This window comes from Meleagris gallopavo, chromosome 5 (genome assembly GCF_000146605.3).
Source record: "Meleagris gallopavo isolate NT-WF06-2002-E0010 breed Aviagen turkey brand Nicholas breeding stock chromosome 5, Turkey_5.1, whole genome shotgun sequence".
NCBI classification, from domain to species: Eukaryota; Metazoa; Chordata; class Aves; order Galliformes; family Phasianidae; genus Meleagris; species Meleagris gallopavo.
The window spans coordinates 4,174,849-4,196,148 of NC_015015.2; the positions used below are offsets into that span (position 1 = coordinate 4,174,849).

The 21,300-nt window shown below is 40.7% G+C and overlaps 1 protein-coding gene across 11 annotated transcripts in view; it reads right to left on the minus strand.

Moving 5' to 3' along the window:
* The window catches only part of NAV2 (neuron navigator 2), a 332,145-nt gene that overhangs the window by 31,863 nt on the left and 278,982 nt on the right, over window positions 1-21,300 (minus strand). For 7 of the 11 annotated variants that reach the window (XM_003206105.4, XM_010710730.3, XM_010710727.3 and 4 more), the window contains 8 exons: window positions 18,158-18,296; window positions 12,495-12,786; window positions 10,885-11,587; window positions 6,631-7,098; window positions 5,517-5,582; window positions 4,455-4,499; window positions 2,713-2,873; window positions 1,175-1,363 (listed from right to left, as the gene is read on the minus strand). In XM_003206105.4, the coding sequence (XP_003206153.1) occupies window positions 1,175-1,363; window positions 2,713-2,873; window positions 4,455-4,499; window positions 5,517-5,582; window positions 6,631-7,098; window positions 10,885-11,587; window positions 12,495-12,786; window positions 18,158-18,296 (2,063 nt within the window). The remainder of the gene's footprint in view (window positions 1-1,174; window positions 1,364-2,712; window positions 2,874-4,454; window positions 4,500-5,516; window positions 5,583-6,630; window positions 7,099-10,884; window positions 11,588-12,494; window positions 12,787-18,157; window positions 18,297-21,300) is intronic. The other 4 variants (XM_031553397.1, XM_010710728.3, XM_010710731.2 and 1 more) reach the window with 2 other exon arrangements.

Genomic DNA, 21,300 nt, shown 5'->3' on the forward strand with positions numbered 1-21,300 from the left:
TCATCAAGGTCATTGATGAAGATGTTGAACAAGACCGGACCCAGCACAGACCCCTGGGGGACACCACTGGTTACAGGTCTCCAGCCAGACTCTGCACCACCAACGACGACCCTCTGCGCTCTGCCAGTCAGCCAGTTCTCAACCCACCTCACTGTCCACTCATCTATCCCACACTTCCTCAGCTTTGTTATAAGGATGTCGTGGGAGACAGTATCAAAGGCCTTTCTAAAATCAAGGTAGATTACATCTACCGCTCTTCCCCCATCCACCCAGCATGTGACAGCATCATAGAAGGCCACCAAGTTGGTCGAGCACGACCTCCCCTTGGTGAACCCATGCTGACTACTCCTGATAACCTCCTTTTCTCCCAGTTGTCTGGAGATGGTATCCAGCACAAGCTGTTCCATCACCTTTCCAGGGACAGAGGTGAGGCTGACAGGCCTATAAAACAAAGCCATGTTGGGCTTTTGGTGTGTACTCGGAGCTTGAGTAGGCTATCTGCTCTTCAAACAGCCACAAGGACATATGATCAGTAGCAATCAAATAAAATACTCATTTACAAGTAAATGACATTTTATTCCTGTACTGACTTGAGCTTCTTTTATCAAATATGCATGAAAATATACCTGAAATGAGGATGAGGAAGAAAAAAAAGTCCAAATGTTTTGAAGAACTACTCAGGTTTCTTTCGTGAATGCTGTGCAAATATGAATCCACAGCATTCAGCAGATATACCAAGGAAAGACAGACTCCATACAGATCAAATACTTGGAAGTTAGATGGAATAGCAACAACAGTCTGACTAATGTCAAGTATTTATACTACAAACAGAAGTGTGGAGGCCTAGGTTCAGATGGCTATGCCTATTCCAGAAAACACTTTAATAGGCTAACTCCAAACATGAATTTAAAAATTGAGACATCACTAAAAATGAAGTACAGGATGTGTTTAAACAATTTCTGCACTTACATGTGCAGAATACTTATATGCCATCCTATGTTCAGCCAGAGGGATCACTGAGTATCACTGGAACAAAGACAAATAGAACCAGAGAATGCTACGTGGAGAACTGCTGTGAAGTGACCCATATGCTGAAATGAAGCACTAAATTTACATTTGGTTTAGGTGAGAATGCCATCTTCTGCTCGTTTCCACCACCACATACTGCACTGACCTTCTTCGAAGCCATCACGGAATGAGCCAGACCGGCTCATTGTTCTGCTCTTCTCATCCAAGGACATGGAGCTGTTTCTGAAGCGTGTGTCACTATAGGGGTCATAGGGACCATCTGCATTGGAAAGGCTGTGAGTCCGCAGCATGGTTGGATTTGACAGGCTCATCTGAGCTGCAGTGGTTGGGCTTGCTGTAAAGCACAGAATAAATGACAGTTTATTTGTGTGAACACAAATTTTCATGCTCGATGTTGGTGCAGCTATCAGAAAACATTTCGTTATTCTTAGACACAAATTTTTCATGTCACCCACTCTAGACTTCATTATGTTTCTAATTTCAGTGGACTCAAGTAAGAGGCATGCAAATCAAGCTAATAAATAAGAAGATTCAAGTAAGTAAGGTCATTCTAAACACTGGGTGATAAGTCCATGCTTCTACAGGCAAACTCAGTCAACTCAGTAGCACCTCATACTCATGAATTAATTCTCACTTAATTTGAAACAGCCCTTCCTCAAAAAGGTGTAAAATGCCCAGGTGAATTCGAACTAATATTTTGCTTACACAGAACAGGCCTCATGAATGATCTCCTCAGAAGTCTTCAAGTTCTCAGAGAATGGTATTTTTATGTGAATTTAGGGGAAGTTGGAAAATTTAAGACCTTTAGGTTCCTAATAGTTATATATTTCGGAACAGTTTATTTCCCCTGTGAGGTCCAAAGAATTCTAAGCAGTACACAGGCACGAATTCTTGCATAATTTGCAGATCAAAAGATACCACAAAAACATCAATTTTGCCTTGAGAGCCAATGCTCTCCCAGCCAGTGCTTAGAGTATAAAACTTCCATTCCAGTTTTCACATTTTTTAAAGCACTTTTTGTGATAAATTATTCCTGTTGTTTAACAATAATTTTTGGAAAAATGAAAACAACAGAACTGCTGTTCAACTGGTAATCTCCTCTGGATGTCCTATGACTGCCTGTTTCCAGATATTCTAGCATGCTAACAGTTTATTTCAGACGCAGGGGTGGTCAACTAAAAACTACAGAACATTATGGATCCTCTTAAGCTCCTTCTGTTATTTCTTTCATTTACTTTTATCAGTGTAATTAAGTTAAAGATTTTTTCTCAGTTATAATTCCCCTGCTTTTGGATATTACTTCAGACTCAGTTGTGTTAAATTTTCAGACAGAGAGATACTAAGTGATATGCTTGGCCTTTAAAACATTAGTAAGCAGGCAGGCAACATTTTCATTCTTCAAACACAGCAACGTGTGATATTAACGAATGGCTCTGCTTAATAGCTCAAAATTTAGATTAAGGCATCTGAGGACTCCAAGGGAAATACTTTCAGACGTTACTGCAACTATGCCACTTTTGGGTACACAAGACACCAATGCTGATTAGTCACACTAATTTCAACAAAAGTGCTTCCTGAAGGTTCAAAGCAGTACTTGGAGCTGCTGCAAGACCATTGTATCATATGCTCTTTTCAAAGCACACAAAGTATTGCTATGATTATCAAAACACATTTGTTATTCACCAAGCTGGGAGAAGTTAAATCTAGTTCCAGAAGGTGATGTTATGCTGGATCCTGATGAAAATGGAGAATTGCCAGCAGTGTCCTGGAGCCCCCCTGCTGAATGCGACCGTAGCCATTCTTTTGCATCTTCCTGGCTACGAAGTTGGGAGGAAGGAGTATACCTGCACAAAGCAAACAGGCTCTTTCAGAATGAACCCTGGCAACTATTGTATAAAGAAAGAAGAACAAACTAACAAACAAACCATGGAATGTCACAAAGCTTGAGGAGGGGGAAAGGGAACGAAAGATGGAAAAACCTGCATATAAAATGTAAAGATTTCTCCTTTCCTATAGCTTCAGCAATAACCAACTAGCAGATAACAAAAAGACACCAGTAGAAAATGTGTAGTGTAGTACTGCAGAATCAAGTGCAGCGTGTGTTACATAGGTATGACTGGAAAACAAAAACATAGCTTGGAAAACTCTACCTTTCCTCAGGATATGACAAAACCTTATTTTAATCCTTATTTTATCCTTATTTTAATATGTTGGTGCTAAGATTAACTGGATTTCTGTCATACTACAATCCAAGTCAAGAAAGTCATTATCAGATTTTTAAACAAGTTGGGAACCCAATATTTTATATTACACATATATTAAAGGGAGGTGCATCTCATCTGGTTCAAAATGTAATTAAATAATTTAAATAATTAAATAATCAACATGGAGACTACACTGAGCCTTTTCTGAAGGTAAACCTGACACATATATCAGTTTATTAAGAACGGGAGGTTTCTGCATGATCACTACCTACCTCTTCAGCACTCAAAAGTTTCAGTCTTAAGAGAGTATTTACATATTAGAGACATACTCAACCACCACACAAACATTTTAAACAAAATTCCAGATTAAGAAAGGCTTTTAGCACTCAGCTTCATGGGATAAAGCTGCTGTGAAGAACAATGCACAGAGCACAGAACTAATTGCAGCTGCCATTTCAAGGCATCAACTCAGAGATCCTGCAAGCTGCATTAAGCAGTTCTGAAGTGATAGTTTTTCTAAACTATTTGGTATCTCCTATAAATTCTGTAACACTAAGTGTTTAATTAAAAGACCTCATGTTGGCAGTCTCACTTCTATGGATGGAATAAAAAAAAGTCTGTGTAATTTTGTACATCTTAAAAATCACAGTCTTAGAGTGACACAAAATGTATTAGAAGGCAGTTGCCAGGGGTTTCTTTGGGAATTCTTTTTTCTTTTCTAGATAAGTGGAAATGCTCTCTGAGATGCCTGTGTGCTTAAGGATTCAGAAGAAAATATCTTTTGTAAAGTGAATATGTCCATACCCATCCTAAAAGGTTTAGGATGATACTGAAAATATTTTCTGCTTTTGTACGAACACCAAGGACACTGGGGTGAACATAATCTCACGTCATTGCATGTAAGAGCAACAAAAGCAGCAAAATCATTGCTTCCAAAGTGAGCCCAGTGATGGTTGATGAGGTGCTTTCCAGCAAAAGCCACAACTCTTGCTTAAGCAGACAAGCCACTGGATGAAAAAAAAAAGAAAGAAAAAGCACAGTAGAAAACAACTTCCTTTAAGGACTAAAGGAAAAAGAAAAAAAGAAAGAAAGAAGAAAAGGAAGAAAGATTGTTGCCACCTCTTGCAAGCACTGCGACCATCACCACCAGCCACAACAGAAACACAAGGCAAACTCCAAAGCCACCACAAAAGCTGTTAAACTGCGTGGAAACACCAATACCTGAGTCCCTTCTTAGGCAAGGTGTTCCTATCAAGATGTGGGTCGCTGCAGAAAAGTTAAAAGAGAAGAACTTCAGAGAAGGACAACAGGAAAGGGTTAAGATCAGAGCGAAGAGGGGAGTGCAAACATCTGCATCACCTCTTCAGAGGAAAAAAGTGCTGGGGCCTTCCTACAGGAACATGCAAAAACCTCCTTCCCCAGGTGTGGTTTTTCACCGGCATGCAGCTGACACCCTGCTCATGAAGCTCATCTGCTCACAAAGCAATTCTGTCATTTCTCCCGTCCACAGTGAACGTAAAAATAGTGCGTGTCAAGCATACGCTTAAAAATCCCCATTTCCACAGGCTATTTCTGAAAGCTGAGGAGAATCTGCTGGTCAGAACCACCTTCCTGCCACTTTGCTCAGCAATACACGTTGGGAATGCAGCCTGATGTTACTCTTCAGCTGCATGCTACGGGACTAACAGGATCGAACTGTTTAAGTGTACTAATCTCAGCTTAAATTCCATCAGCAAACTGAAACGTTTCGATTCAGGTCATCTTTTTCCAGCTTTTACATTCATTTTTAGAAGGATGGTTGAGCCCAAGCCCCCACAAAACACTCATGTACCAAACTGCAATAAGGGACTGACAACACTGAATGACACTGGGACTTCACGACATAAGTGACAAGCCTGAAACGCAGTGAGAAAAGCAGCATGCCAGAAGGATGCTGAAATGCTAGTGAGAGTTTCGAATGACAGAACAAAAATTGGCAAAGAAATGAGCAAACGTTCAGAAAAAACAAACAAACCAACCAACCCCAAATCAAAAGATGTTCCCAGTATCAAGAGCAATGAGAAGAACATGCCATCTCTGCCATATGCCATAATCCAGATTTAGGTAGATAAATGGGGTGTTTGAGTGCACTCTCACTGGCATGTCTTTGTGTCAGTTCGCAGCTGAACAATGAACACAGCAGAGGACTCGACTGAGCACATCTTTCACAAAACAATTTGCGTCACCAAGATGGGCAACAAAACCTACAGCCTTGTGCATTCTACTGTCCTGAGACAGCATTACCTGTCCTGTCTCCTGGGCAAAGTATTTCTGCAGAATTTGGGACTAGCAGCAGGGGAAGAAAGTGGGCTAGAAGAACCAGTCCAGTAAGACAGAAAAATATTAGAATGAAAAAGAGGAGAGAACAGAAAGGAATTACAATAAAACAGAAACAGAAACCCAAACCATCAGAACATTACATTCAGCAGTAACTTCTGCATTAAGATGCAAATGCAAAAATTGTGTCACTTGACTACATAATTAGACATCAGAATGTAGTTTATTTCCAACACTTGTGGGGTACCACCTTCTACAGCAGAGCATGCCTTGCAAGTCTCCGTCTGTTTTATCCAGATGCTAGCTCAACATGCTGGAAAAGCAGTCCTGTTCCCTCCTCCCTGATCAGCCTGCTCCCCACTCCTACCAGCTACTGATGACAGCTGGGAAACCAATCAGCCTGAAATACAATTCAAGTGACCATTTTCCAATTGGATCCAAATCCCAGCTGATTTGTTTAGTGCATTCACACAAACTCCTCCACCAGAGGAATGCAGAGGGCAGCTGGAGATGGGATAGAGGGCAGGAGGGAGAGGCAGAGAAGGGATCAAGTGACCACAGAGACAGGGACTTTTCAGCATGAGCTCCAATCTAAAAGCTTGTCAAATCACATCTTCTTTTCATAAACTGTTGTCGTCATCACAACACACAAGCACTGGTAGCCCAGATTCTACCTTTATCAAATGTTATAAGCAAGAAGCTAAACAAGAAGCAATAGCTTCTCAAATTAAAATTGTTGTAACGCTGGAGGTTTTTTGAACACCACCAACAGATCAAGTAACTCAGGAAGGATATGTGATGCAAAATTCATATTCTAAGTATAATACAGTAACAAGAAAAGTTGTCATATTGATTACCATAGCAAATGAAAAATCTCACCTGAACATAACCACTTGCTCTGAACTGGGCTCCTTTCCTAGAATGATTACTTGGTTTGTTCTAGTAATCTCATTCACCATAACACCATGTTGCAAGAAGCACAACTTGAACTGCAACTACACTCTTGCCTACTGCTGACAGAACCTCACTCACACTGGAAATACATACGAGTATATGGAAATGAGAGAAAATAACTACTAACCTTTCAGACAGTGTGGTCTTAACGCTGTTGGTTCGGACAAAGGGAGTCAGAGAATCATCTTTAGAGGCTGGAATCAAGCTCCCAGAGGAGTTATGGCTCAGCCCACCTCCACTGCTCAGAGAGATATCAATGGATTCACAGCTGGTATGAAGACTGCTGACAGACTGATAGCCAATGCCATCCTTGCTAACAGCTGAAGAGCTGCTTGCGTTGGTACCCCATGTTAAACTGTTGGAAGGAGCTGAATGTGCAGAACTGGGACTAGAAGCTAGTGGAGACTGGTTCAAATCTGTGTTCTTACTATAGAGAGGACTGCTGCCCCCGCTGCTCAGTATACCACTGCCAGATGGTGAATCAAGATTACCCTGCTGGTTCATAGTAGCATGAGGATTGGAGATGACTACTGAATTTTTCATATTTTCTGCTGTTGTGATGGGAACTTGCTTACTAGGCTTTCCACCAAAAAGTCTGCAAAAAAAAGACAGTATGAAAAATACATAACATGGAATATTAAATGCAAAGATATTTTATATCTAAACTACGTATCTTAGGTTCAGAAAATCAACATTAAATAAATGGTAATAGATTAAACATATAAAACTACAAATTTCTGAATCTCCTTATGTTCAGTCCACCTACGCTCGATTCCAGAGGCAATTACTATAGCTTCAAATCCATCCTTGGTGATTCTGCACTGAATCATACTTTCTCAAAGCTAAAATGTTGCCTTACACAACTGAAATATAGCTGCACTATCATCTTCTTCTTAAGGGAAAGAGATACCAGAGAAACACCTCACTGATTACTCCGAAACACCAAATAGCACAGGTTGAAAGCTTATTGCCCAGTGAAGTTCTTTGCAAATCACTGACTGCTCTGCACAGACTCAGCATCGCATGCAGGGATGTAGCAGTGAAGATATTTACTGACATCAAATGTAGGTTCATCTCATTTCAATAGCTAAACTGGCTAGAAACTATCCTTTTGGAGTACAGAATGAGACTGTTCCTTGTTTGGCACCTGGAACTGGCTCAGGAGAAGATCAGCTGAGTGTCCACCAGTGCAAGGGACAGGATATAAGCATGGTTGGAGGAGGATGACTGCAGCTTTTCCAGTTTGCATCACTGATGCCCACGCTACAACTGCACCTCTTGCCAAGAAAACATCCTTCCTAGAACATTACTTCTACTTCTGCCTTTAGCTCTTTTAACTGCTTTAGAACATTAGCTCTGCTCACCCATCTCTCCATGGACTTGCTATTTCCATATCAACAGCATGTCGTATTGGGGATGAAATCTTACAAAGTGAATGTCTAGTGGACATTCCTCTCAGAAAAGAGGACTATAGCATTTCTAGCTAAGAGTTCCTAAAGATGTATGGATGTGTATGCTCTGAGCAGAACTTTCTCTGCTTTTGAGTATGCCCAGGTCACCTGCACACCACATGCACACTATTCAGCCTATCCAACCCTTCCCAGAAACTCAAGCTGCGTAATTTAGCTAGGCCCTCTACAGTGCTTGTAGTAAACCCAGTGATGCCAAGAACCACTGTACCTACTATCTACCTGTGCTATCTTAAGCTTCAGCACACCTCTGCAATGTCTGGAATGCCTCCACTGGATTGTTGCTGCTGCATACTTGCAGCTGGACCAGGCTGAGATGCACATTTCTAATTATCTTATGTTCAGCATTGCTCTAATATCTGTGCCAGGAACACTCAGCACCTCACTTAGAGAATGCAGGCATTCACAAACCTGCACAGATCTGGCAAAGTTGGCTTACCCCATGTCATACCTTAATGATTAGCACAGGCTGACTTAGACAAGCAGAAGCCTTCAAACAATAAACACCATTCCTATAGGGATTGAGAGATATTTAAGAGTCTAGGTTCCATTTAGAATTAATGCTATTGGACTGGCTATGAAGATAAATGTCAAATCATACTGCAATGCTACAAGTCCTTCAGTAACAACAGCAGCTCAGGGTATTCCTGCTCGTGTGCCATTGCACACCACCTCTTCAGTTATACAGGCGATCTGGGACTTAGGGATAAGATCCTAGAGCTTCAAAGAAACCCCATCACCCACACATCAATTTTACAACCCGTTTTTAAACAAAGCAATCTTCCCCAAGCTGTTTCACAGCACCTCTACTGCGACTGAAAGGACGAAGCGCTGTGGCACAAACAGGAACACTTTGCTGCCAAAGGCAGTGTAGTGCTGAACCACAGCCTCGGAACAAGAGGTTGTGGTCTGAAGAGCATTCCTTTTGGGACAGAAAACATCCATCCCAGCAAGATAGTCACATCAATACAGGGATTAATTCTGGAAGGAAATACACTGCAAGAACGGCCATCTGTTTTCTCCTTCCTGCTATTACTGACAAGCAACTGATAAATTCGAGCTGCTCTTTGGTCGTGCATGACTTCCATTAACAGAAAAGCAGTGTATTATATGTGCAGTGCACAAACACCCAACTAGTAAAATATGTCATGATAGAAAACAGCTTCATTTAGTGGAAATGCTGGATATGTAACACTTCAGCTAAAGAGAATATTCAGAGAATAGACACAGTGAAGGTCCCATAGCAAAATTACAGAATTTCACTGTCTACAAAACTTATACGTATTTGCAGTCTTCCAGGCAAAGATATGGCTTCTAATTTACTGTAAGCTTAACCATTCTGCAGTTCTGTGTGATTCTGTGGAATATTTAAAAAATTTCAAGGCTGAGAAAATATACAGGAAAAACTGCGTGCAACCCATCTCAACTGAATGTGAGAATAAAGCTCAAAGTCTTCTCAGCTGCCATTCTAGAAATCAGTAACAAATTCAAGAGGTCAAATTCAACTCTGATCATATGTCTCTATTTAGACAGCCTGGTAAAAATTCAAGAATGAAATTCTAGATCAAATGATGGAATGGTGAAATTCAGCCTCGGCGTCTTCTCTCTGAAATTGTATTTATTTCTAATGCAGCATTTCAATTATATGGTGAGCAACACGGCTTTCTATTAATAATAATAAAAAAATCTGCAATCAAAAAATCAATCAAGTTTCCAGATTTATGTGCCTGAGGCATGCAACACTGAAAATCTGCACTTGCCATGAGGCATGCCTTAGAAATGAAGGGTCCATTTGAGTTTTTCATTTTAAGGAGTCACTGATGAAGGTTAAACATTCTAAAAGACACGGCTTATCTAATGATAACCGGGAATAAAACAAATGAAGTATCTTGAATTACCCTCGCAAAGGCTCTTCAAATAAAACCACTCGCCTAAAAAGATACAGCTTACAACTCTATAAAGCTTTAGCCTAAGCTGCCATCACAGCCATTATGCTTGCACTGGTGCTTCAGATGGAATGCAGCTTTATCACATCACTGCAAGCAGGATGATGTAGCGTAACTGTATGGGTATTATGGTGTCAAGACAAAATGAAATGCAAAACACTGCAACTTGAAACAGACAAGCTACTCAATGTCAAATTAAATTGAAAAATAATATTAACGGAACCTTTCACTAGTATCAAGACTTCGATGCACACTACTTCAAGAAATTAATTCCTGCCCAACTCAATATTCATGTTAAATATCGTGTGGGACAATGGTGGAGAATCAGAAGACAAGTAAGACAGCTGTTCAAAAATACTCCTGAGGTAAGAAATTTCAACCCAGCTTAGACAGGAATTTCTCTTAGGCTTCTTTGTACTTGAATAACCTGCTGTTATGAGTCTTACAAAACACTGGCCTAATCCATGTTGCTGAAACATCAGTTTGGGTTAGGCACGTGAGTCTAAACATGGTAGGTCAGACTGTACCATCACAATGAAAATTTGAAACAACTCTTCCGTTGTCAATTTGTGATTTGAACCACCACTGGAGCACGTTCAGGTTTGCTACATACACACTAGTGCAAGAATTCTTCAGTAATCTTCACACAAGAAAATATTTCTTCCTGTGGTATCAGTACAGATAATGCCTTCGGGCACAAATCTTAAGACAGAGACTCATATCACAATTGCCCGAACTGCTGCCGGACAGGTTGCTTTTCTTTTCCAAATGTTAAATTATTGCTCTTGTCTCACAGTGTTTTGCATATTTACAACACTAGCCAAACTGCTTATGTGAAATTAAGTACAACGACCTTCGTGTAGGACACTGAGTGCTCCTGAAAGTACAGCCAGACCTGGCTCAAAGAGTCCTGGATCATTCAGCTCTAACTAACATCATTTCACAATCAATGAATTTATTGCCTACCTGCGCAAAGTGGGAGAGGCCACATCAGGGTACTTGGCTCCTTGCTGGTGAGTACTTTGAGCTCCACTAGAAGCAGTCTGTGATGCAGGGTTCACTTTAACAGAATTACATGAGGCCACGCTTTCGTTGTCAGACGAAATCCCTTTCTCTTTATCAGTCTGATTGACTAATCCTGGCAGAGAGCTTCCAAGAATTACCTTGGCAGGCTCTCTCATTTTAGGGACAGGCAACCCAGCTGATTTGCTGCTTATGTTGGAGTCTATGCTACTAGTGCTAGATCTATTCCCAGCTCCACTTCTGCTACTTGATTTACTGGGTCGGGGTAAACTACGATACTGAAGGTTAGTTCGAGCACTGAGCGCTAAGTAGCCATCATCCTGGTTCTGTGAGCCATCAACACTAGTCTTCCGACCAGTGGTCCTACCCATGAGTCCGGATGACTTTGGGATTTTTCCCAGAGTAGCTGATCTACTGGTGATAGTTGCCCCACTGGCAGTAATTATAGTCATGCCTACGGCTGACCCGCTCTGTTTCTTAAATCCGAACGCATTAGCATTAGCAGCAGTTGCTCTAGAGTTACTTGTGGGAAGCTTTTTGGATTCATCACCACTGCTGCGTCCTGCATCTGATGGGGAACGTTTAACATGTCCAGCCTTAGGAGATAGTCTACCCTTTTCTGATACCTTGGCGTCATCAGTTTTCCCTACAAAAATAGAAAAAGAATTCTAATATTTAATGACTTGAAAACAGCAAGCAAATGATGAAACTCAAAGCAGCATGAAAAGCAAAAGCGTGCTAGCCACAAGAGTGTGGTTAAAAACTATGATCTAGTCTGCACTGAACTTAAATGCCACTCTAGTGAGTTATACATGCAGACTTGCCAGAGAAAGTATATGGTGTGTTTGCCCTTGATAGCATGAAAAACAGAACAAACTTATGTAATAATGACAGATTAGAAAAAAAATGTAGTGCTCTGTAGCTACTACAGATTGATCCCCTTTTATCATCAGAAAGAAGTTGTGTCAGGCAATCAGTTATTTACCTAAAATGTATTTTTCAAGAAAATAAGTAGTGACTTCAACTTTTTTGTGTACAGTTGTTCACACAATCAAATAAGAGGTATTAACTTACATTACTTATGTAAATTCAATCATTTTTCATTCACACATCTGCAAGTGCTAAAATCAACTCTCAATTTATGAGAAAGCCCAGAACTAAAAGGTGTTTTAGTATAAATTAGCATGCTGGTTTAGTACTGGAAAACAACAACAACAACAAAAAAACTCTCCTCAACCACATACTCTGTATATTCTGAAAGTTAATCGTGACTTCAAAAGCTAAAATTACATTATTTATGCTTCATATGTTAATACTATGGCCAAAAAATAGCTTAAGACCAGGGTTGTCTTGAAAACAACTTTCAAAATGAACAGAAACAGAAATGTGGACATACAAGTTTCCATACAGGTTGAAAAAAATACCTAAAAATAAAAAGACAGGATTACCTGAAGTTCAGGTTCTACCTCTATCAAGAATTCAGCCTGTTTCCCTACTGATCACCTTTTTTTTTTTTCCCCTTTGGCTTGTTTATATCTTACACCTTTTCTCACCTGTTCCAGGTGTCTTTAATGTGCCCGAGGTGGTTGAAGGTTTAGTCCTTGGTGTGGTAATGCCAACCTGAGCCGACATGCCCCGTCGCCAGGAACCCGTCTGCGAAATAACAGCGTTCTTCCTACCAGAAGTGCTTTTATCAGATTCATCAGACACATCAGAGGGATTCCTCCTCCATTTAGATCCTTGCTCCATTTTTATGCCACTGTCGGATCCTCCATCTGATTTCTTGACTTCATCACTGGACCACAAGGAATTCCGCTCGACCTGGGAATGCTTTTCTGCATCAGTCTAGGACAGATAAGGAATTATAATAGAACCTTCACAGCACATCTTCCTTTTGAGCAGCTTCATAAAAGAGAGTTATTGAACTGATTAATAAAGTCAGCACTCATTTCTAAGTACCAATAAACGCAACATGCCACTGAATAGGAAAAGTCACAGTAAGAAAAGAACCCCAACAACGTGTATCTTCTCTAATGCGGCAGGGATAAATATAAAAAAACATACAAGTTGTTCCCTTTAGAACAAATAAATAAATAAAGAAGAAAGAAAAAGAACTTGGTTTATAAAGGATACACTCAGCCCTATGCCATTTATAATCCCCCTCTCAAATTTCTGAGGAACCCTTTATAGTGCAATGCCAAAAAATCATTTTGAACCTGTGCAGCTAGCTTTCCTTTGTTCCTGCTGCTTTTCTATCTCTTGTTGGCAATCTGATCTCCAGAGCATGATGAGGCAGCTTTTTGAACAGATCTGAAGATGTGGAATGCTGTTAAATCTAATATGCTAGGAAGACACCCAAGAACCGAAGAAGCATGAATCTCTCCCAACTTTCTAGCAACACTCAAGTCTGCCTTAAATACACAAATTACATCAGTTTTTCAACCATACTCAGCTCATACAAACTGTTTTTCCCTATTCTTTGAACAGACTGATTGTGCTGCCAGTCTTCTACTGAGAATTTAGCAAAGATGTCAAACAGAGAATTTTTTCATGTGCAAACTTTTGCCAAATTCTCAGAAGCTCTTAAATGAATTCTATTACCACATATGTGAAATATATTCTCTCTCATTAGCTTTTCCTATTGGCAATGGTTACTATTAAAATTATCCTTGTAGAACTCTACTTCTCAAACGATGTTGATTAATTTGGGCAAATTTAGTAATACCACAATCAACTTTTGTGCTCAGGTACAAATTACCTGCTCCAAATAAAAACGTCATAATGCTCTCCAAGCATGACAGCATCGTGGGTTGGTGGTTGGACTAGATTACTTTAGTGGTCTTTTCCAACCTTAATGATCACAAAAGAGCCTGCCAATTCAATACCTAATCATGAAGTCCTCCAGTAAGACTCAGTGAATTTCTGGAAGTTGCTGAGTACGATACTCAGCACTGTGCAGCAGTAGAAGGGTAATAACACTTGAAATTGTTTCAAATGCCACAAAATATTATAAAGCTCATAATCTTTTCCTCTCTTTGAATAAGCAGAAAATCACAGCATAGGAAAGGATGCGTGATAATGTATTGTGCTTACAGCAAAATACCATACTTTAAAGTTTGTAAGGTATGTTTCAACTCCATTATTTCCCTGTTCTTACCAGATCACATCATAGGTATAACAGAAATGAGGGGGGCAGAAGGAGGGTGTGGTTTAATTTTTTCCAAGTTTTACTGTAACTGCTTTTCTTTTTTTTTAAAGCCAGAAAAACTAGTCTAAGTGATCACTGTGTGAAAGATGACGCCATACATCAGAGTGCTTTTTTTTTTCAGGACTTGAGTTATTTATCTACATTTATGTAGGTACTGAGCCATCAGCCCAGTGAGCATTTCCTGAGGTATGGATTTAGATACTTTTTTCTTGTTGCATTTTCCTCGTGTAACTCAAATGTCATTTCCTGGATGCTCCATTCAAAGAGAGCAACTCAACATAGTTAACATGGAGAGAAAACACTGCCTTCTAGCTTCCTCCTTTTTGTATGGTTGGAAGACTTCGGGATGGCTACCTTTCAATGCACGAACATCAGTAGATTTGTAACACATTCTCAATGTGACCATTTCTGTGTCTTGAGTTTCTCTAAAATCATCATTTCATGAAAATATCTCCTATGCTCACACATCTTGGAAGAGAGTATAGGCAAGAAACAACAAACAATCAGCCAACAAAACAATCCCAACATCATCCCTCACACGTTGTCATTAATGCCTCACTTCAAATACCTTGTCTGGAATTGCATATTTACGCTGTACACATTTGAGAGCAGGAAATACACCTACTTGCTAGTAAAGGCTTTATTCTAGTTTTGGTTGAATATGAAATGCTCCTGTGCTTTCCTTTCCCCTGCTTCACATCCGTAAGAACAGTACAATCTCAACACAGTAAACTGACTACAGCAAGTCCTCTCTCTCCACTCTCTTCAGTTCTACTTCATCTCCCACACATTTTTTTCCAAGCTCTTTTCCCCAGCCTTTGAAATGCTGCACATTTACCCTCTAAGCTCCTTGGCCAGAGATGTTGCTTAATGGTAAACAACAAGAACAGCACAGAAACATGACTAAGGAATCAAAGGCAAAACACGGTGAAACCTGGCTTCCAGTTTCAGCAGAAACTCCACCCACCTGAAAGGGCCTGAATTAGGTGAAAGTGGAAAACTCTGCTGCAGAACACAGCAAGACATGCAGCACAATAAATCTATTCAGTAAGCTGTAAACAGATCAAATCCATCTTTGATCCAATGAAACTGGGAAGTCATCTTGGTCCAACAGTTTAAAGATGCTGCTGTTTTCTATTTAAGGAAATTGTTTCCTTTCCTTCTTGTGATCTCTGTATGATTACGAGAAAAAGTTTACGACTGAATCTCCTCTTCTATCTCGTTCAAGTTAAATAAGTTATTTTCAAATGCCCACTAGGTCTTCATCTCTCTTTGCAATATCTGTATGATACGACCTTAATGGCAAACTCTATGTAGTGCTATATTAAAAGGTAAACCAATCAAGTCTCTGCAATGCTTGGGAAAAATTTACAGTGCTGCAAAAGCAGTATAGCTATGTTAAGTCATTTAGTGTTTGGCATAATCCAACACCAGAACAGACTGCCCAGTGAGGTTGTGGATGCCCCCTCCCTGGAAGCACTTAAGGCCAGGCTGGATGGGGCTTTGAGCAACCTGGTCTACAGAGACGTGTCCCTGCCTATAGCAGGGGGTTTGGAATTGGATGATCTCTAAGGTCTCTTCCAATCCAAACCATTCTGTGATTCTATGATAATGAGAGCAAGACACAGTGCCATGGTAAGTTAAATTCTGGTTCCCTTCCCTGGTTTGTTCAGAATCAACTTGAGAACATCTCCACATCACTGCTACCAAAGGGGACTACAATAATCAATGTCTATAAAGATTAAGTCATGGCCATTTCTAAGGCCTGGTTCTCAGAGATGAACAAAATACATCTTCTTCTGGAGATGGAGGTATTCAGCACTTCTGAAAATCAGTTTCTTAGCAGAGACTTTCTTTTCTACTGTGAGCATGTCCTGCTCATTGCAGAGTAACTTGCTGATTTTATCAGTAGACACTGACATGTTAGGGCTCTCTCCCTTTGATGAGCTGTCTTATTTTTCTAAACTCCCAGCTGCACATGTGTTAGCTTCCAGCTCCCTCTTTAATTATCTGAAACCCAACTTCTGTACCACCTCAATGCGGTAGCTTAGAAGTTAAGTGCCTGCTATTTACAAGAACCAAAACAATGGATCACCTGAGAAGTCTGCATCCCTGTGCAGATGTGTACCAGTCCTCTGTGGCTTACCAAGCAAGGGAATGCAAACCCTGGCACAGGTCACCATACTCAAGATAAGGCAGAAAAAGCATATATGCAGCAGTCATTATTGTCATGAGCAGTGAGGACTACTTTGGGCAACAAAAACCAACCCTGCAAGATACACATGGTTCCATCACTCCTTGTAATCTCCATACCCCTGGCTGACAAGAGTAGGATTTTTTCTGTTGTTGTTTAAATGAAAACAAAGTATTTTATGGATAATAATTTGCAGTTAATAGTACCTAGAATAAACAGTTTCAGTCATGGAAACTGAGGAGAGAAGCAGGTAACAGATACAAATCAAAGAACTGTAAACAAACCGTACATTTTGGCTCCCAGTTCCCTCTTCTAATGGCTATGCTCTTTACAAGCTTCAGCTCATCTCCTTCTGGTCTATGCTATAAGTCTGCATTCTTTTGGATGCTGTGATAGTTGTGGAGGAGGAAGAGAAGCTCAACAACACAGATTTTGATCTCTTAGAGGTGTTTCCAAGAATCTGATCCATCAGAAGATACAAGTCAAATGAGTTTCTATTTTTTTCTTAGCTTAATATTTAGTTATGTCTCCTTTTTCCTCCTTTTTTTCTTCCCGACAGTATTACAGTGTTGAGATATTAACAATTGTCAAAAAAACATTTGAGTTGCCTATGTTATTGTCTGTGTTAAGATACTGAAAAACATGCTTGATATATCTTGACTCCTCTCAACTTGTACAGGACTTGCATTAGCAGTTTCGAGCACACATGAAATCACTGATATACAACCAGAGGCTAACTGGGAATCTTTAATATAGGCTCAAATATGCACTATGGCAAGGGAACAAAGAGTAAATATATGCTTGCACCACAGTCCTGCAGGCAGAGTAAGACTTCACAGCAACCACACTTCTACATTAGAACAGGTATTAAAAGCAAATTTAGGGTCCAGTTATGAAAAGAAGAATAAAAGAAGAAAGAAACAGAAAAGAAAGTTGTCTATGCTTCCTTCTCCTCTACCTGCTGCAGTGCTCAGTCACTGCAGGGCAGCAGCTTTGACATATATACATGTAGGCTGCTGATGGACACAAAATTTATCTTCCTATGCAATGCTGCCAGGAATAGGAAGCCTGAAGTAATGTGCAGCCCCAGAAGTTAAAAATAATTTATTTCATTTGCCTAGTACATGTACATTTCCGATGGGAGTGCAAATAATCTTTAACCTTCACACTGACTTACTCAAATTCTATTCTTTGAAAAAAACGTAACACCCTTTTCTCGAGCTAGGAGGAAAAATCCCATCTACTAATGCATGTTTTCTGTACTGCAGTCTTGTTACGAAGGAAAAAAACACTTGTTGCCATAACACCACAGCAGATATTCCATGGATTACACACATACACACAGGAAACGTTCATAAATGCCACATACGATGGTTACTGCTGCTTGACATTTCCTTTTCAGCAACACCCACTGCATTGAGGGTTGTGCATGGGTTCAGTTGGCCAAGTACATGGGAAAGGGGAAGGTGGTAAAGACACATAAAAAACATTAGCGTGGACTAATTCAGGAATCTGGAGCTCAGTTTTGCTGAAGTATGGTACTTAGCATTAGTCAAAACAACAATATCTCTTGGCATTCTTAATGTTTTTCTCAATCAATTTCCAAGTTTTTCAGCCTGTGTTGCTGAAAGGCTGTAAAGACAGCTGCAAATTAGAACAAGGTTACAGTTAATGGAAAAATATTCATACATTTAATTATTTTTCTGTCAAGAAATAGTATGTGTGAAGGCATGAATAAGACTTCATCCAACTTAAGACAATAATATTGATTGCATGGGAAAGTAATAAATATCAGTGTTACTCTTTTACCTTACCTGTGCATCTAAGTTTTTACGGGAGGAGGCAGGTGTGTTGGCGTAAGAGCTGATAGAGGAGCTGGTGTTAATGTCATCAGTGCTGAGATTATCTATGGTGTCACTGATCCCACTGCTGACAGAGCTGCTGTCATCCCAGCTGGGGAAAAAACAACACAACAAAGGAAGAAAACATGAGTCAAAAGACAAAACATAATTCAAAAGAAAATTATTATTTCTTCAAGTCGTAAACTACTGCTGGTTGCCAGATGAAAATAGGCTGGTCATTTTCTTCATTACTTCATTACAAAACAAGTCTAAGTTCATTGATTATGTCTAAGTTCATTGATTAAGTCTAAGCTCATTGATTATGCTGTAGCCACGCAGCCTACATTGTGAAGTTGGCAGCGCCAATGATGTCATTCTTCTCACTGGCTCATTGAAAGTTTGAGCAAACAAACCTTGAAATGACCCTTGGAACAATGCCCACAGCCCCGCACGGGGGAAGGCGTTGGCAGCAAGGTATGTGCGGGATGGCGTAGCACTCACGTGCACAGCCGTGATGCAGAGATGGAATGCAAACACAAGGATCTCAGAGCAATCTTTTGTACTTGGTTGTTATGCATGCATCCTAGATCTACAACTCACAGCACCAGTGGTATCAGAAATGTTCAGAAAGCAGACAGTTGCTATCAAGTGAAAGTTTAAAAGAATACCATTGTCCAGACAGCACATAACCCTCCTGATCTGTACAACACATCATCTGCAAGCCCAATACCCAGCCAGTCCCCGAGCAACAGAAGACCACCCAATGAACTCCTCCTTTTTCAAACTTTCCTTCTGCGTGATGTCATGCGGTACAGAATATCCCTTTGGCCACTCCCTGCTCCTTATGCCCACCAGCCCCTTGCTGGCAGGACAAGAGGAGAAGCAGAGAAAACTAAAATGGCCTTGGCTCTGTAGAGTGCTACTCAATAACGCCCAGAAACATCGGTGTGTTATCAACATTGTTTTTCTCCTCAACCAAAACAGAGCATCATACCAGACGGGAAGAAGAAAAACAACTCAGTCCTAGCTGAAATTAAGACAAGGACACAACAGCTAACTACGGCTGGAAATGCATAAATACAGATATTATAGATTTTTCAGAAAATTCAGGGAATTTGCACAGCTTCACCAGCAGCACACCTTGCATAGAACATCAGCTGCAATAGGGACATTGTGTGCCTGCAGGAATGGTTACTGCTTGCAGCTGCTTTTTCCTACTGCTTTGTTTCAAGCAGTGGTACTCACCAAGCTGCCAGCAGGGTCATTTGTGGGAATTTTTCCTGCATCATCTCAGATGCAGCCAGCTTGGCTGCTCACATCAACAATTAAGGAGCCTGACTGATGTTGCCCTGAGGAACCCGTGCTTTGCTGGCCCAAAATGTACCCTGTAGCTAGGGCTCAGCACCACCAAGTATTCCCACTGGTCTATATCAGTGGTGAAGCTATGTTTCCAAGGAAGGTTACAATCTTTGTCTAGGTTTTCCTTTACCTGTACATTTTTGAAGAGGAAGCTGATCTAATAGGAAACAGAGATAGAAGCTAAAAGGAAGCTCCTAACACAACCTGAGTCTTCTTGCAGCTGGCCAAACCAGCCAGCCAGCTTCTACGTGACAGCTTTCAATTTTTAGAAACAGATATTTGACATCAGAATCTGTAACACAGAGCTATTTCAACTCCCTGTCTGCCAGCAAGATGGCACTCAGTTCTCATTCCTGAAAAGCTACCCAATATGCATTCCAGATATGGTTACTTTTCCAATGGGGGTGGGGGAGCAAATTCTTTATCTTCATAAATAACAGAAATGTTACATTGCTGAGCATTCACCACCCTTAAGCCATCACAGGTCCCAGTTCATCAGTGTCTAGAAAACGCATCTCATTTCAATTGCAAGCAGTTTTACTGCTATCAGCCAGTCCCATCGACTACAGTTGGGCAATCTCAGGCAATATGGAGATATGTAAGTGCCCTTCTGAACTGGGACATGTGCTGAATGACAAAGGTGGAAGCACGCATCTGAATGCACTGATTGCTTTGGCTTCCCCTTAAATACATCCTGGGCTATACATCTTTCATGTGCTGATGGAAGCTGTGGCCACTCGCAGTTTGCATTTTCAAGGGTGCCATCTGTTGCTAGGTTTAAAAAGGACAGCCATCCTGAGATCCACAGAGATGTACAGTATTTTGGTGGCTGGAAGATAAGCAGTAAGGCTCTTGCAGGCATGCTGATCACAACAAGAAGAAATAATGATGCCCGTGACCGTTTGACAAGCCAAGCATCCACCATCCATAGGCAAGATGCTGTTACAATACAAGCTCTTCACCTCAATAAATGTACCAGCCTGTATTTGGTGCAACACACAACGGTGCAGGACACTGCATCTGTCACCAGACGGATGCATCTTCACTGCACACTGCTTTCACAACAACCCTGAAGGCTCTACATAAATCCGTTCACTTTTGAGTTGGAGCCTTGATGGTTAAAGCCAAAAGAAAGGGTGCAGAATGGGGAACCCAATAGCCCTTGTAATTACAGTATGCTTGGTTCCCAGAGCTGCGATAACATCTTTGTAATTTAGCTGGTGCAATTAATAATGGCTGATGTCAGCAAAAGTCTACTCAACCATGACCTGAAGCCGGAATGTTTGGGCTTTCCTTTCTCTATTTGATCAGTTACCTGAAACTTTACTTTGATTACTAAAAACTACATAAAATCTTGTAAGTGTATTATACAGGGAAATCATTCAACCACTCTCTTAAAAACCATTCCCACTACTGAAAACAGCTGAAGCAAATGAGGTCAAACAGCTAGGAAAGATGTACTGTCACAGATGAGATGGAGGCAAGGGCACAGCAAAGCTTTAAGTAGTGCTGAAAACCAGGTGGGGAAGTTTACCATCACAGCCCAATGCTAGCACTTCTGCCTTCCTATGGAAGGTAGAGCCTCTTCCTCCTTATGCTGTCTCTTTTTTTGAAGTAGAAGTGGGCTTTCATGTTATCAGTTAGTTACCCAAAGCACAACAAGCTGTCTCCTGCTCCCTACAAGCCCAGCAGCACCCTTGATCAGAGGAAGCTCTTCCCTTCCCTTCCCTTCCCTTCCCTTCCCTTCCCTTCCCTTC